The sequence below is a fragment of the Thunnus albacares genome, chromosome 8 (assembly GCF_914725855.1).
Source record: "Thunnus albacares chromosome 8, fThuAlb1.1, whole genome shotgun sequence".
NCBI classification, from domain to species: domain Eukaryota; kingdom Metazoa; phylum Chordata; class Actinopteri; order Scombriformes; family Scombridae; genus Thunnus; species Thunnus albacares.
In genome coordinates this window covers 11,572,520-11,589,874 of record NC_058113.1, presented here as the reverse complement: position 1 = coordinate 11,589,874, position 17,355 = coordinate 11,572,520, and the positions used below count along the sequence as shown (strand labels likewise).

The window sequence follows — 17,355 nt, the reverse complement described above, 5'->3', positions numbered from 1 at the left end:
GTGTGTGATGGGAGGTAAAATCTTTGAATATGTGTTGAAAAGGCTGAGACTGAATTTCTGCTCACACTAGGTGTTACTGTTAACAAGGATTATTGGCTACAATGGATTGCAACAGGTGTTCTTTTAAGACCAGCAGTGTCCCTTGGACAGAGATAATATCAGTGCTTATTTTGGCTAAACTAAGCAGTGGTCAGCAAGTGGAAAACTCATTAAAAAAATCTGTAGAGAAGCAACACAGAGAGGTAGCAGACTGAATAATAAAAAATTCAGCTCTCTACTATGTGTGCTGCAAAAACTTTTCTTAATTGCAACACCGTCGCAGAGTGGAGAGTTTCACTGCTGAGGCTAAACAAAGACATCACACAGCATATACATCTCTACCAATGAAAGAGAATAGCGACATTGAAATTCATTATTTCATATTTTATATATAAATTAAGGATTTATACATTGCTGATAAAGAAAAAATACAAAACATTTTTGATCTTACATGACATTTACATGTGAAATTTTACACAACATATTCAATAACTTACAAATGCTTTATTTGCATAAAAAATAAATCTCTTTACAAAAGTTTTGTCATATGTACATATTCATATACATGGATTTTGAATGGGATAACAATTGTGTGGTACATTTAAAAGCATTCTACTCTACTCGAGTCTGACTTGCCGTATACAGTTTTCACCAGATGCATTTTCAATCCTCATCCATTAGAAATATGAACTCGCAAAATATATTACATATTGATAACACAAGACATCTTGCCAAAGAATGCCATCAAGTATCAAAACTGTATAAATGTACAAAATGTAACAGCAATGACAGGAATCAACATAATGGTACAAAGTACTATAGCAGCAATTGCTATACCGGATCACTTTTTGCCATGCACAGGTATGAAACTATGAGCTGCTTTTCAAACACACCTCTTCTTAGATAAACCATTAGAGCTGACATCACTCAGCTAAATCATTGCAAACTGTGCAGATAAATTACACCGATGTACAGGTTCACTAATGCAATAAATGTTATGTCTCCCTTAAAAACATATGCCCATACAGTATTCAAGGCACTGCAATGATGTAGAAATGTGATGGCAGAGTCAAATTGATTTTTTCATTTTTAAACCATAGATGGATGGACCGAGATGATGGTAAAATAGTGATGGTGGCTTGTGTTTAAATGTGCAAATTTTTTCATGTATACTGTACATTTGTTGGCAGAAGCTGATGGTTCAGTAAGACTTTTAAATAATTATTTGTATCAGTGGGTATCAATAAAATAGGCCAAGGCCTTGTATTCATCAAGTGTCTCAGAGTAGGAGTGAGAGTAGGAGAGAGTTGAGTGTTGAAGAATTTTCTGACTAAGGCACAGTTTCCCAAAAGAATTATAGAACGACAAACACTGCTCAGATTATGAAAAACTGGAGATGATGTGGAAGTTGCACTTGTTTTGTCTTGGAATTACTCTAAAGTAAGGCAGACAAAATCTTCATTAACATAAAACAAGACCACAAACTTCATCCGACCTCATACTGACTGACTTTATACATCTTTGCACTTTGATTTACAGACATCCAGGCTTAAATAAACTTCTGGGAAACCTGGCCAGCTGTAGGTACTGTGCACTGTAGGTTTTCTCAACCTTGTCACCCAATAAGACCTAAAATAATTAAGCAAGGAACTCCTACTTTGAGATGCTTGACATATACAGACTCGAGGCAGGGGTTAATTGACTCCAAATTTGGTTTATTTGGGACACAAACAGCTGAAAAAATAATCGTAATAAAAAAATCACCTAAAATAAATCAGTTTTCAGAAGTATTTCAATAACTTAACAACAGTTAAATAGATGGATGAAGTACAGTCCCACATGACAAATACACTGAAAAGTACATTATCACTCGACTAGACTCGCAGACTAGTCAGCAATTTAAATTCTCATATTTAAAGACAAGAACATCTCTGTCAAAAACAAATTCATAGCACACAACTTGATAATAAACCCTAATAATAACTATATCTCTCATGAAGTAAATTGTTGTCAGAGAACCTGCACAGTAACAATAAAAGCCCTAGCATCCCCAATGGCACTCGAAAAAGTGTACTGCACTTCAATAATTAAATCCACGGCCGTATATTTTGTCAGTAGGAGGTACCATCCAATTAAGAGGTATAATTGACCATGTACTGTAACTCTGAAAGGACTACAGCACCGAAAGACAGGTGGCTCCTTTTTTTTTTTTTTTTTTTTTTTAATATCCTCATCTCCTTTCACACACCCCACTGCTTGGAAAATAGACTCTAAAGATTACACTGATCAACTCACAGTTGAGAGACTCCTCATCTCCATAAGAGAAAATAACCCTCATCAGGATGAATGCGAGACTAAGACAAAAAAAACAAAAACGGTCTAGATTTGGGCTGTTTACTTGAAAAGAAAAAGTTAAATTTTTTCCATTTGGCATTGTGAAGTAACCCCCTTATATTTATTCTACAGAGCATAAAATACTCTATTTTATCTATATGCCAGAGGCTCTTTTATTCATAAAGCCAACACTCACAGAGTGTAAAGAACACTTCTCTTCACCGAACAACGGGAAGATCTGGAAAGGTGTGGGACCTCCTCCTTGTCTCTGTTTAATCTTTTACCTTCTCTACATGATCAACTGCAACTGCCATTAAGTGTTGCTGAAAGTGTGCTTTATGTTTCTGAGCAATTCTGTGTCTTTGTTGTACATCATCAGAAACAGGTAAAGTATAAATATGTCTATATATTTTCATGTTAAGCAAACAAGGAGAAGTTGTATTCCCTCTCTCTCCTTCTGTCTTTCTCTCATATTCAGCAGACATCAAACCATGGTGCAAATGGTGTTGAGATTGGGGTCGAAGCGGACGACTTTCCCCTCAGCAGCTTTTGTGTTTGTGTTGTACATGGGATTCTCAAAAGTGGCTTGTCCATTGTTGTTCTCATGGACAGAACATCCTGTGTACTGCGCTTTATCTGTTTTCCTGGGGAAAAAAGAGGTTGCATATTAGTTGAGAGATAAAATCCCAATTATCTTCCCTCCTTCCAAACCATGTAGACCAAATATAAATATGGACAACGCGTCACCACGGGAGCTGCCATCTTGCTTGTGACGTCATTTGGGGCCAGAGTCTGCGCAGTAGTTATCAGAAAAAACTACCTAAAATGACAGAAACTGTCTTTGGGCAAAATCTATTTGATGTGTGCGTTGATTTTTTAGTTTGGCTCATGTCCCATCCGCTAATATGGAGGGGGCGGGACTTATGGCCTATATTGCAGTCAGTCACCAGGAGGCGATCGAGATATTTTGGCTTCACTTTAGAGGAGTTGTCATAACGGTCATATTTATATACAGTCAATGTCACAAACCGATAAACATGTTTCCACTATCTTGGTGTGGACAGCTGCAGTAGGTAAATGAGGCTGAATGGTCATTTGTTATAATATAGTCATATTGTTGAAAAGAGCAGTCAGAGGAGCTCTATGCCAAGTCACTGGTAACTAACATAACGAGTGCAAAATTTGCATGTCACAGACTCTGTGTGTATATATTAATACAGTACATAAACGCTTGTTTAAATTAAGATAAAATCCGTCCACCAACAACCACATACATTACAGTACACACAGATATGGACATCCGGTACAGTACATTACATATTTCATTGAAGTTGTTCTTATTTAAAATACCTGATGCATGCTGCTGTGTAATGCGGTTTGAACAGCAACACATTGACAAATATTGCATCATGCTTTGAAGCCTCATACAGAAAGCTATTGTATCCAGTGGAGAACCACACTGCAATAAAGCAGGCTGTGGAAGTGGGCCACAGTGTACTATCTACCTCATCTTTATGTGCATTTTCTAACAAACATCTACTGTACTAGAATCCTTCAATATCAGATATGAAACTTTAAAACTCAGTCTAAGACACAAATTCATGAAAACTTACTACCTCCTTTAACATATGGAAACCCAACAGATATAGACTATGCTAGCAACTTAATTCAGGTTCCAACCTAGTATGGAAAACACCAGGATAGACCACATACCGCTGTTTGTAGAGATAAAAACCCAGGCCTGCAAAGATGAGGGCAAAGAAAGGCACGAGGATAGCGACAGCAACAGAACTGCTGTTGGTGGAGCCGTTGGTTTCAGGGTCAGTGATTGTGACATTCTCTCTCACACTCAACCCTGCAAGAAGAAAAACATTTTATTTACCCAGACAATATGTAAAATAGATAATATAGAGTGCAATGAATTTGATGTACATTTAAAATATTTACATTAACTAAAAGGCACAAAATACAATAAACACTGTGAAGAAACAAAATGGAATAATAGAAAGATACGTATCATCTGCTGGTGATGGTGGTGATGATGATGATGATGATGATGATGATGATGATGATAACGAAGATGATCAAGATGACGACAAGCAGGAGACGCGTCAGCCGGTTGATAAAGACGACGACCATAATGATCGTATTGATAAAGATCACTGTGACTGTGATAATCTTGTTGAAGACAATCATGAGATGATGACAACAGAAATACCGAGCGAGAAGAAATGAAGGATGATGGATGGAGGATGATGTGGAGGGGGATAATCTACTTTGTGCTGCGCGGCTGTAGCAATAGGTGTCTGACAGCTGGTATCAGGGGCAATTCACTACATACAGTACGCGTGTATGCTTTCAATACAGAGCGAATATAAAGCCGCTTTATCGTCGTTAAATGTTTTCAAACTGGAATATAAATTGAGTGTTCGGGCTTATGAAGACATACTATTGTCAGTGTAATAGGAAGGTGCTACCAGAAAGAAATGTAAGACTTCTTTTGAGTCCAGTTTTGTATTTTAAAAAGCACAGTTTGAAATAACACCCTCATTACATTCTCAGTCTTCTTGTAAAATGTATTCATGTGAAAGTAGGGTACCTCAAAGTGAGTGTTAATGCTTTATTCACACTGAAGGAAATGGAAAATTTGTTTGCACAAATCACACAACCAGATGATATTTCCACACTTGCATTATGTTGTTATATATACTGGATTTGCCATGATAGAAAAAAAAGAAATATCTTTGTTTTATCTTATTTTATGTAAATCTTAAAATGGAAGATGAAGAGTAGCGATGAATGCCAATGGGACATACTGTATTAAAAAAGACACATACCAATTCTTTGTAGTCCAAACTGTCCATAGTCTTTACCCTGTATAAAGCCTTGGAACACATAGCTGCCACCCTCAGGCTCAGCTGAAACCTAGAAGGAAAAAAAATAAAATAAGAGAGCTTGAGAAACAGTATGTTTTGTTTCAACTGCATGAATAAACTGTGATTTTTCTTGGCACCTGAGAGAATGTCGCATCTACTCCGCACGCCACATCAAAAACTACATATTCTGTATTTAGTACGACAGTCAACACGCTCTGTCATGCTACATTCAAAAATAACGCTTTTGTTTTTTTTTGAAGCCTTCGATAGAAGCTGTGCAGCATGCTATCAATAGCTCGGCTGTGTGCAGTCACCTGTCACACGTTGTTATTAAGTGGACCTTGAAGTTTATTTTAGAAGAGGAACTTGCTTAAAATTCCACCGACAAAAATTGTTCTGCAGTCATTCCAGGTCCCTTAGATGTCAGGTGTGTGTCTGAGCTCATTCAGCAAATTGACAATGTGGGAAGGCTGAAGTGCTTCATACACAGCGCCTGGTGTAACTGATGTACAGCCAGTGTAAATATACAGTATATAAACAAAAAAATACAATAAGACAGGAAATGACTATTTCCTTTGTTGTTACAGTTTTTTTTTGCTATGTTGGCATGGTAAGTAGGATGAGAAAAATTTAATGATGAGGACATTGGCTTGATTTACTCCAAGGAAGGCTTATTCTTGGCACCCACATATTTACAGCTCCATTACCTGCAATAATATACTTGTCTGTCAGACTGAACGAAAAATAAAAATGAAATAAAAGACAGTCACAGCTCTTGATTATTTTTAATAGATCACTGTCCAGCTGCTTCAAATTCTGTGTATACTCACAAATCCGTCCATTGCCCAGGTCTCATCAGTAATCCTGCTCAAGGAGCTGTGGGCCAGTGCTCTCATCTGGTACAGAAGGAGCATTAACTGTGCCTCCTGGCGCTTGTACACTCCTACAAGGTAGAGGACAAGAGGCAAGAAGAGAAATGATGTGAATAAAGAGATGAGGCAATAAGAGTGAGGGGGGTTATTAAAAAAAGAAAAACGAAGAACAGAGAGAATACAAATAAGAGAAGAGAAGAGACGAGAAGAGATGAGAAGATAAGAGAAGAGAGGAGAAGAGAAGAGGAGAAGAGATGAGAAGAGATGAGAAGAGAGGAGAAGACAAGAAGAGACGAGATGAGAAGAGAGGAGAAGACGAGAAGAGACGAGAAGAGACGAGAAGAAAAGAGAAGAGAAGAGACGAGATGAGAAGAGAGGAGAAGACGAGAAGAGACGAGAAGAGACGAGAAGAAAAGAGAAGAGAAGAGACGAGATGAGAAGAGAAGAGAAGAGAAGAGAAGAGAAGAGAAGAGAAGAGAAGAGAAGAGAAGAGAAGAGAAGAGAAGAGAAGAGAAGAGAGAAGCAGTAGGAGCAGATGAAAAAAACGCCGTGGGAGGAGGGAAGAAGAGGAGTGACTCTTGAGTGGGCAGTTAGTCAGTCAGTCGGTGGAGACTAATACATCCGTCTTTGGAGCCAATAGTTAATTTCCACTCTCATGCATGAGATCATTTAGTGATTGACTGATTGACATGAGGCACCCTCAAAATAAATGGAAGTGACACACGGAGGTAGTGAGAGGAGGAGAAGGGAGGCGGGGAGGGGGGGAGCAGACGACAGATGATTTATAGATGACTCACCAGAGAGCAGAAACTCCACGCTACTGTCGGTTAAAGTTACATTGACTTTTCCCGTTGTGGCATTAAAGCTTGTGACTGTCAAAGTCATTGGCTGTTTCTGGCCCTTGTAATCATATGAACCCTTCCAGATGAAATCAGGGGCAAAGACGTCGTCAGGAACTTTAGAGATAAAAAAAGACAAGTTATTAAATAATGCAATTAAAATAATGCCATAAAAGAAATGAAATAAATGCATAGGTATGACAATTTGAAAGTTATCATTCCAATTAACTAGCTCTGTCTAACATGCGTCCTTTTTTAATCGACATTATATCAATAACTGAAGTTTTAATGCAAGCTGAATGTTAGCACCCACACAGCAAAATGATGATTAGACATGCAGTTGAGTCAACATATCAAACAGCTGATAACAATCTTTTCATTCATTTTGAATAATATCATGTTCCATATATGCTTTGACAATCTCAGTTAATGATAATTGAATACTTTCTGAAAGAGATAACTCTGGACTCACTTGGTGAACTCTGCACAACTTTTTCAAAGTGACACACTGATAAAACTTTTTGGAGCACTCCTACAGAGCAGTCATTATCTGCTAGTAATTATTATCTGCTAGGAAGTGATGAGTTGATTATTAGTGCAAGTATGATTGCTTGTCACTACTAACAGGAAACAAACCTAATAACAGTCCTTATAAGTACTTGTATTGACTGGATCCTGTTATGGTTTAAGAGGCGAAAGGGGAACTTGAGTGCAAGGTAACATCATTGTGCAACTGACTGATGTTGCTAATGTCTTATTTAGTCACTGCTACTGATAAAGCAAAAAGTAACTCCAATGCATTTCACCAGTACTTCCTTTTAAGGTCCAGGTTCACACTCCAAGGTAAATTTGAATGGGTTACCTAGATTACTGTCTGAGTATAAGGTACTTTTTATGGTAAAGACTTTGTGACTTGTATGTTTGGATGTTTTAATGACCATACATGGCACATGTAAATTGGCAAAGACACTGGTTTGTTAAGAACCTGATATATACAAAAAATACTGATTTCATTGTATGAGTCAGTTTCAACTATGGTACTCAAACCATACATACACTAATAACTAAATGTATTTAGTTGTTACCTCCTATAAATAAACTGAACTAGTACATTTTAACTTGTCTTTATTGCACTGCAATGATCACTGATACTCAAGACAGAGAACCTTATTTCTGTGATTCTGATGAAGATATACACAGGTTTAATCACTGTCTAGCCACTTTACAAGACCTGACACTAATCCTACTCTGCAGGTGCAAAGGTACAGTTCTAACACTGAGCAGAGCGCGTGTGATGAAAGGTTACCAATCAGTGTGAGACTGACGTTTTCCGCTACTAGAGGACACATTGACTTTTATCCAGGAAACAAGGATTTCCCCATTACTGATGCCGGTGCTAAAAATACAGATTGATGACTTTTCTGGCTACCAGTTGAACAGCTTGTGGAATTCAACTCACCATTTATTTTAGGGCTCGGTGTCCCTTGTATGGGTTTGACAGTTTTCTCGTGTGATTTGGAGCCGACTGCAGAAGAACATAGATATATATGTGATGAAAATGTAGTGATACACAGCGAGGCTTAACATCCAGAGGAAAAGTAAACACTGCTCAACTGTAACATGTTACCAGCATTTAAAAACTAATCCCTGAAACATTTATAAATCTGCTAAAACTTTAAGTTAGAATATTTACAGGCATACAACAAGAGGCTGACAGTGCAGTGACACAGTGGGTATGAAGAAAATATAAAAGAAACCACAATGCCTCATTATATTTGATTGGTGGTTGACTTAACTAACAGTGAGGAGTAGTACAAATGTCAAATAGGACTGATTTTTACATACTTTGTGTATACACAAGTACACACTCCACTTGACCCACCCTTTCCTCCACCTATATGCATCTGCAAAACATCCTCCTGGAACATTTTAACTTCTACTTCTCCCCCCTCCTCCCCCGCTCTCCTACATCATCTGCCCTCAGAGAACTATGCCGGCCACGTACCTCTGCACACTGGCACCTTGCCAGTCCAGCTGCCATCAGAGCGGCAGACACGGTGCTCTGAACCCCCAGAAAGGAAAAAACCTGGCTGACAGGTGTACACCAGGGTGTAACCGTAGGAGGGCAGGTCCAGACCCACAACGTCAGCGTTGGCTGGGCTCCGTGGTTGCTTGCAGGAATGAGCTGGAGAGCAAGCAGAGGGCAGACACGTTAGTACACACACACATCTTCACCCACACATACACACAATGTACACACACAGAGACGTACACATACATAGGAAGATAATTAAACATTGTGTGGAGAGAGAGAGCAAGAGATAGTCGGGGCAGGGCTGGAAAAAAAACTGGATAAAAGTAGAAAAGCACACACATTTTATAATTTAATTGAGTCCAGAGAGCTATTAGGGAGCATATTGATACTTTAATATGTATAATTTCTTTTCTGCTATGAATGTGGATACTTCTGGATTGTGAGATACACTGCTTAATTTTGGACTGAATTAGCCCACAAAATGAAGAGGGTTTAAATTAAGACAAAGAAACCCCCCAAAAAACTGAGGGGACTGTTAGAGAAGTAATTTAACCATAGCCTTGGATTGCAAACCCTCGGTATTTCATGTTATAATGCAGTGCAAGTGCAACATATACGTCTGGCTGAACTCATTATCATTCAGCTATAGTCAGAGGAAAATATTTACAGACATTTTTGTATGTCTAGAAGAAATCAAAATTACCGAGGGACCAAACAAGACCAAGTTCACCGATGTCCTTACATAACAGTGCGAGAGCGAGTAAATCTAGGGAGAATATCATCATCATGAGGATGTGCGTATAGGTTCCAAGGTCAGAGACACATGAACGGTGGAAGGAAGCAAAGTGCTGACAGAGATAATTAGCCAATAGGAGGCTCACATGTCCTGAAAGTCAGACTAGTAGAAATTGAATAGTGTGTGCCTCACTAGAAACCAACAATTACTAAAATGGAGTAGTGCATATATCCTGATGGATCTAGAGGGTTTTACAAGTGTGATTCACTTTTGACTATTTTTGACCATTACATTTGACTATTACATTTCTATAAAATACATACAGTATATTAATATAACTATACATTTTATACATATTTACTTGACATAATATCGTACTGAACAGCAAGGTAGTGACCAGCTGAGTTGAGTAGCTCAATCTCTTTTTATAAAAAGACAGCACTGGAAAAAGCTTAGCTTACAAGCCCTAGCTGAAGGGGCAAAAGCTGTTACTGTTGTTATTGTTGCCAAAACACCAGCCTCTTATAGAGCATATTAAATATTTTCATTTTCTCATGAGTGGGTTGGGTATACTTAGTTTAATTTTTCACATCAACAAACTCTCTACAAAACAAAAATGTATGCAAATCACCTCACACCACCAAAACACTGAGGGGCTGAACATTCAGGCTCTGAGGCGTCAACAATAATGTGAAAATAGCAAAATAATTTTGCAGCTTGTGAGTGAAAGAATATGTTGCCAGCTGTCAAATGGGAGACAGCTGCAAGTGAGTCACAGTACGAAATCGGTCCTTCATGGCATCTTAATGACATTAGTGGCAATAGGTTGTGGAAGGGATGCTGGGATGAAACCCAGTTTCTGGGCTCAATGAAAGACGAGACGAGAATGCAGGAAATTACTCTTGTTGGTGTTTGAGCTGGTAATATTGTATATGTGTATGCATATCTTTAGAAAGTAAAACAGTTACACAGAGCCTTAAACAATTCAGTATACTGTAGATCCAGAGAGGCTGATTAAAAAAAAGTGTTAATCATCTGTATGTGCCACCCAGAGCTTGTTCAATTCAAAATCTGATGTCATATTGGACAACACTGCAAGAAAGACGCAAAAAGCCTTATAAGCTGTAGAAGAAAAGTCTGGAGACCTAAATAAATAAATAGATACAAATAATTAAATAAACTCCCCTCCCGCTGTCTGAGCACAAGTCTATGTAACCCATTTAAAATGACAAACTGTCAGCACATGTCCAGGGTGGTTGTAGAGTTTGTAGACCATGAACACTGAAGACACTTACAAGGCAGATGAATTGTTGTATCAAAGACATGTCATATCCCTCATCAAGTTCTGTTGACAGTGCCATGTTTATTTACACTTCAAGCGGCACAGCGGGCTTTACTCTTGAGATTACACAAGGCCTCAAAAGACACTTTCACTTTTTCTGTCACACAACAACATGTAATGTTCTTAGTTCAAAGTTGGTATCTCTGATAGAGACGGAGTGCATTAGTTAGGGACATCGACAGACTGAGACAGATAGAGGCAGACACACAGAGACAGCCCTGCTGATGGATTTCTGTGTGAGCCAAAAAGGTTGGCCATCTACAAACTTCACTAGCAGACCACACTTAAGAGGACAAAGTTAACTTTTGCACTTTTGAACTGTTACAATGTTTTTCTCGTAGCTCTTTTTTCGCGCAGTATTGTTAGTATTCCTCACTCTACAAAGTGAAGAGGGGCAGGTCAGCGTGCAGGTTTTCTGTAATTTGTGTTCTATTCTGTAAACACAACATCTACCGTCTGTCCATCTTGAAGTTTCTTCTATTTTTTTCCCTGTCAAAGGGTTTTTTTTACGGAGTTTTTCCTTATTTGAATCGAGGGCCTAAGGACAGAGGATGCTGTACTTCTGTACAAATTGTAAAGCCCCCTGAGGCCAATTTGTGATATTGAGCTATACAAATAAAATTCACTTGACTTGTTTTGATATTAAAATGATTAGTTTGGTTGCTTCACAGCATATAGGTACTTTAAAGATGAACTTCTTGTTATAATGCTCAATGGCATCCTAAAATCTCAAAATTTCACTGTTGATTAAAGTGAGCTGGAGAGAAGTTTGGGGTGTGTACATTTAAACTAAAACATTAAACTGATAGAAAGTTAACATGATTACAGTCCAGTGATATTAAATTCTGACTTATGTCCATTGCACTGATTACATCTATTGTGTTGATAATCCCTCCAACTTTTTTCTCTTTAGCCAGCAGTATAAGATTGGTTTTTAAATCCATTTAAGTGGCTTCACAGTAACAGAAGACCATTTAATCATACAGAAAGGTATTTCAGAGGATTTATGACTCTGTTTTGACCGAGGGGTCAACACAGAGTGTCACACCCATACAAAAGCACTCAAATACTCAAATATATGTACATAACACAGTTTCCCCCCCATGTATTATAGCCCAGACAGCCCACTGGGTCTGTATGTGTGTAAAATGAATTAAAAAAATAGGTTATACATCAACACACTGAAAATGAATTGGATTATGTTTTTGGATCTCAAATAATGTAATTACTATATTCTAAATTACACAGTAATAAAGTAAAAAAACTTGTAATAATTCAGTTATATGGAAGCACAATTGAATGTTGCATATTGTTAAAAGGGGTGATCAGTTATGCTGCTAATACCTATTGCCAAAGTGAGTCATACAGTAACATAATGTGACATGATTTACGTGCAGATCTGCAAAATGAGGAGAGTTTCATTGTTGCACAAATAATGATATATTCAAACACCAGACCTGCAAATGTCAAGTTAGCAACAGTCTGAAAATAGAGTCTGCAGTATGATGTGAATGTATAACATCAACTGGATGTTTCTGGCAAGCCAATATGTTGGAGCATAGGTTCACTTCATTTTAAGGATATGAGTGTGACAAACATACAAATAGGTTCATTTAGCTTCACTTCAGCAATGTTCAGGTAGCATTAAGGTAAACATTCCTTAAGTTGCCTGTTTAATACATTCGATAATTCAAATGTATTATTCATAAAAGTATGGGGTCATAGAATCTGGTGACTGTCTGAGATACGTTTCTCCATTTTAATTTGAGCGGTAACAATGACAGGATGAGGGCAGAGGAAAATCAATACATTTTTTCGAGCCACCAGAGATGATGGACCAGAGCCAGAGAGCAGCTCCTGAAACGCTGCAACCTCAGCAAACCTGGCAAAGAAAGTGCACATGCTGAACAGAGCAAGTCAGGAAAGCTACAGTAAAAGCCTCAAAACATTACGCTTCTGAGAGAAATCCAGGTAGGCCGCTGGACTGCCATTTCAGCGTCTGGCTTTACAAAATACATCTAGGTTACACAAAAATGGTTTAAAATATATGTTATTTTATGTTTTTTATGTATGTTTACTACTATGAGAGTAGATTTGTCTGTTGGGATGTTTTGCAGATCCAAAAAGGTTGAAGAGAGAAACCTTCAAAGGCCAATCACTGGAGGTCAATATACAACTTCCAGTATAAGAATATTCACAGTGACCAAATAAAATCATGAGAGAGTTCAGTATGAACTGGCATCACAAATTTCAGCCATAAACATTAAGTGTACTTAATAAAACCACAAGTATTCATTAAATGAAAATCTAAAATGTTTTATACATGAAAAACATACAAGTTGGTTAAAAGACACATAGCCTAAATCCTACATAATAATCAACCAGATGTTGGGGCTCTTATGTGCCATTTTTGACAGTAGTTACAATGTGGCATGTATTAACCCAAACTCTACACTTCCAATCATGACCATTTAGGGGTACAGAATGGATTTGCTTAGCAACTGACTGACTCATGGCCTCAGCTTGTGTTATCCACTGCTCGGCAGCAGCATGCTAAGATGCTGCTGATAAAGTGTAATAAATTAAGGCCTTCCAAACAGCACTTGTAGAATCTGCACATGAATTTCCATAATAATGCAAGTTGCATTACTACGCATCAGTCCTCAGAGGCGAATCAAGAGAACTGGTGTTCGACAACAGGAAAGTGACTTTAGGAAAATTTAATTTCAAAGCTGAGAGGTTTATCGTCTTGTTTAGAGGTGCATCTTCCACTGTTGTTGAATTATCATGCATATTGGTACTTCATTTTTGTCCCTAATAGCTCTAAGACAAAGTGTCTCTATCACAAGCTGTTGTTAAACCTCTCAAAGAATTTGGCTTGTACATGCACTGTTCCGCTTTGTAACAGCCATTCATCTGCAAGCGGATATTCTTCCCCACCTGACACAGCTGTCAGACTTTTTTCAGAGAGAGGATGTCAATGTTATGGCTACAAAGAAATATGTAAGCAGCAGTTTGATGGAGCTTTAACCTACAATCCTTTTGACTTAAACTTAAGCACTGGATAATCTTTTATTTTAGGCGACCTGTCCCAATGCTGGCAATATTTGTCATGAAGGAGCCGAGTGATGCGCACCTTCCTGAATCATTCATTAGCGAGCCGGATGACGGGGTCAACAGTCTGAACATACGGGTGGAGCAGGACAGGCTGAGGAGCTGTCAGCTCACAGAAGTCTAGACTTTAGTAGTTTTTGGATTCTTTTTTGCTGTCATCTATAAAAATGGGCAGTTTAGGGAAATTTGAATTAGAAAATAAATGAATGACAATAAGGCCATGGCAGAGATGGTGAGGCAATAGTGAATTATTTGTTGTTGTATTCTATTGTGAAACGTTGTGTTTCATTGTAAAAATGTGCAGTAAATTATATCATTTGTTTTACAAAGAGTGCAAACTATAGCCGACGGCGGCTGTGGCTCAGAGGTAGAGCAGGTGTCAAAGGCTCTTTGGGCAAGATACTGAACCCCAAATTGCTCCAGAAGGCTTTGCCATCAGTGTGTGTGTGTGTGTGAATGAGCATTAGAAACTCCTCCTGATGAGCAGGTTGGCACCTTGCATGGCAGAGGCTGCCATGCAAGGTGCCAAGGTGTATGAATGTGTGTGTGAATGGGTGAATGTTGGCATGTAGTGTAAAGCGCTTTCAGTGATCAGAAGACCAGAAAGGCGCATATAAATGCAGTCCATTTACCATTTACCATATATAGGATACTGTATAGAGACAGCATTTTGGAAAGTATTTGAATAGATGAGCCAACCTGTTTAGCCATTCTCATGTTTGGTGCCTTTTCCAAAGTGACATGTACCCACAGAAATTCATATGTACAATATGCACTTCATTTAAATCCCAGAATAACGCAATATAATTCAACAGCCCACCAAACTGTAGCTTCCAAAATGACCATTAAGTTGAATCAATACCTCTGTAAAACAGTCTCAACAGAAGCATTATAAGGATAACCCTAATGAAGGTAGGATTATTGCAGGGCTGTTGTATTAACTACATTAGTTAGGTATACCTAATGAACTGGCAACTGAGTGTATGAACAACACAAAGACAGCACACTCATATTCAGGGATTCACATAGACTACCAACCCACACACACACACACACACACACACACACACACACACACACACACACACACACACACACACACACACACACACACACACACACACACACACACACACACACACACACATACATACATACATAAAGCCGGGCTGCAGAGAAGATCAGGCAAAGAATGAAGGATAGGTATTACAATGTTTCTTCTTCCTCAGCACAAATGTCTCTGGGAAATTCAAATGGGTGTTAAATCTTGGGGTAATTATGAAATCAAGATTACGAAATATCATTTGAAACCCCTTATCATCACACAGCTCAAGTGTTTACACTTGCAGTCCATAGTAAAATGCAGACTATAGTAAGATTTGAATTGTGAATATTTCAATGAAAGATGCTGAAAGGGATTCCAGTGAGATACCGGATAACATCACAACTTTGAGAAGCAGTTGGCTCGGCAAGGCAACGGAGCTAAACTGCACAGCCCTCGTTTGGTGTTGGTCGATAGTCCAGGCAGTTCAAACAGAGTGACAGTAATCACGGTCAACACCTCACTCTCAGAGTAACTGGGATGGCAGGTTGATTGAGCCGTTAGCTGCGGACTGCTGGGGGTTATGGCAGGAGTGAACAAATGAGAGAAGTAGTACTGGAAGGAGGCATCGACAGAGGAGGAGTGTGGGTTGAGCAGCCAGCAATGCGGATAAATGGTGACAAGATGCCAGGAGGGGTTGTGAAAAACAAAAGACAAGGAGAGTGATATAAAGATATACTGAGGGAGCGTGGAGAACTACTACTCACAGATACAGGTAGGCTGGACACCCGTCCAGGTGAGATCAGGCAAACAGAGCCGTGTGGTGGAGCCCTGCAGTATGTGTCCCTGTTGGCACTGGAAGTCTACTCTGCTGCCCACCTGGCCACGAACAGACAGCACACAAAGTGGAGACAGTCAATACACTGATGCAAATGCCAATAGGCTCCCTGCATCAAATCTGAAGAGCTTGGAAAAAATACTGCACACTAAAGTTTTTTCTCCTTTTTTAATGATTATCTGTAGTGTGTGGAGGCAGATGGAGACTATTCCTAAAGGCGATGGCCCATGTTTGTGTTCTAAACTGATATAGACAGACATTAGAAAGTGAGGGAGCTGACTCTTCGGTTAAAAAATACAGAGCCAAAATGTTTTCTCTTTTCTTCATAAATTACTTTTATTTTCAGCCACCATCCCAGTTGACTGTTTAAAGCCAGTATCGACACAGGATTTTCTCATTCGCTGGTGTCAAGTCATTGGTGAAGTTATTCGGTAATGCAGAAAAATGCACAACTACAGCCATTAAAAGCAGTGATCCAAATAATAAGCTGTTTCCGCTTTCATTTGGGACAAATCTTATATCAGATACTCTGCTGAATGTTATGGAGAAATTGTTTGCGCTTAACTTGTAAGTGACACTCTAAAAGCATCAGGGAGGAAATAAAATGAAATACACTGGCTAGAAATATCTCAAGGGAGCTGCTGAGCACACACCAATGGTCAGGATATCAATTCTGTCGACTGTGATGCACGTTAGCGTTGCTCGTTTTACAGTGCACATTATCACAGATCTAGATATGCACCATGTCTTTATACAGACGGAGTGGAGTGATGAAATCCACTTGGTTTTCTTCTGTGCAGCCACCTGGGATGGGATACGTACAGGCTTCACAGCTTCCTCCTTGCACCCTCATAACATCATCTAAAGGAATAACTGATGATGCTACCTGGAACATGCATTGGAAACTGCCCATTTGAAAGAGAACTAAGTACCAGTACCACAGTAAAGCTGTGAGTTTTGAATGGTGCTTTGATTTGGTACTTCTTGTTCACACTCATCTACCACTCTCACAGGTACAAGCTGTTCAGGCTGCTTAAATATTGAGCACTGGGTGATTGGCTGTTGAGCTGAATTAAGCTTAGTGAAGCATAGCACATTATGTAGTATTATGTAGAGTGTAGTACATTATAGTATTGCCCATATGAAATTATATATGTTGTGCTAGATCAGTACCCAATGTATCTTTTTATGTTACATGTCTTTATTTGTAAAAATCTATTGGGATCAAATAAATCCTATCTTTATGAAGCTTAATTTTGAGGCAGAAGTTAGTGTTGGTGTTGTAATG

The 17,355-nt window shown here is 38.7% G+C and overlaps 1 protein-coding gene across 7 annotated transcripts in view; it reads right to left on the bottom strand.

Moving 5' to 3' along the window:
- LOC122986830 (CUB and sushi domain-containing protein 3-like) overlaps window positions 1–17,355 on the bottom strand; it is a 235,381-nt gene that overhangs the window by 12,170 nt on the left and 205,856 nt on the right. For 5 of the 7 annotated variants that reach the window (XM_044358248.1, XM_044358249.1, XM_044358250.1 and 2 more), the window contains 8 exons: window positions 15,997–16,108; window positions 8,966–9,145; window positions 8,420–8,485; window positions 6,919–7,077; window positions 6,080–6,192; window positions 5,211–5,298; window positions 4,087–4,228; window positions 529–3,017 (listed from right to left, as the gene is read on the bottom strand). In XM_044358248.1, the coding sequence (XP_044214183.1) occupies window positions 2,858–3,017; window positions 4,087–4,228; window positions 5,211–5,298; window positions 6,080–6,192; window positions 6,919–7,077; window positions 8,420–8,485; window positions 8,966–9,145; window positions 15,997–16,108 (1,020 nt within the window). In that variant the 3' untranslated portion in view covers window positions 529–2,857. Of the gene's footprint in view, window positions 1–528; window positions 3,018–4,086; window positions 4,229–5,210; window positions 5,299–6,079; window positions 6,193–6,918; window positions 7,078–8,419; window positions 8,486–8,965; window positions 9,146–15,996; window positions 16,109–17,355 lie in introns of those variants that run through there. The other 2 variants (XM_044358251.1, XM_044358252.1) reach the window with 1 other exon arrangement.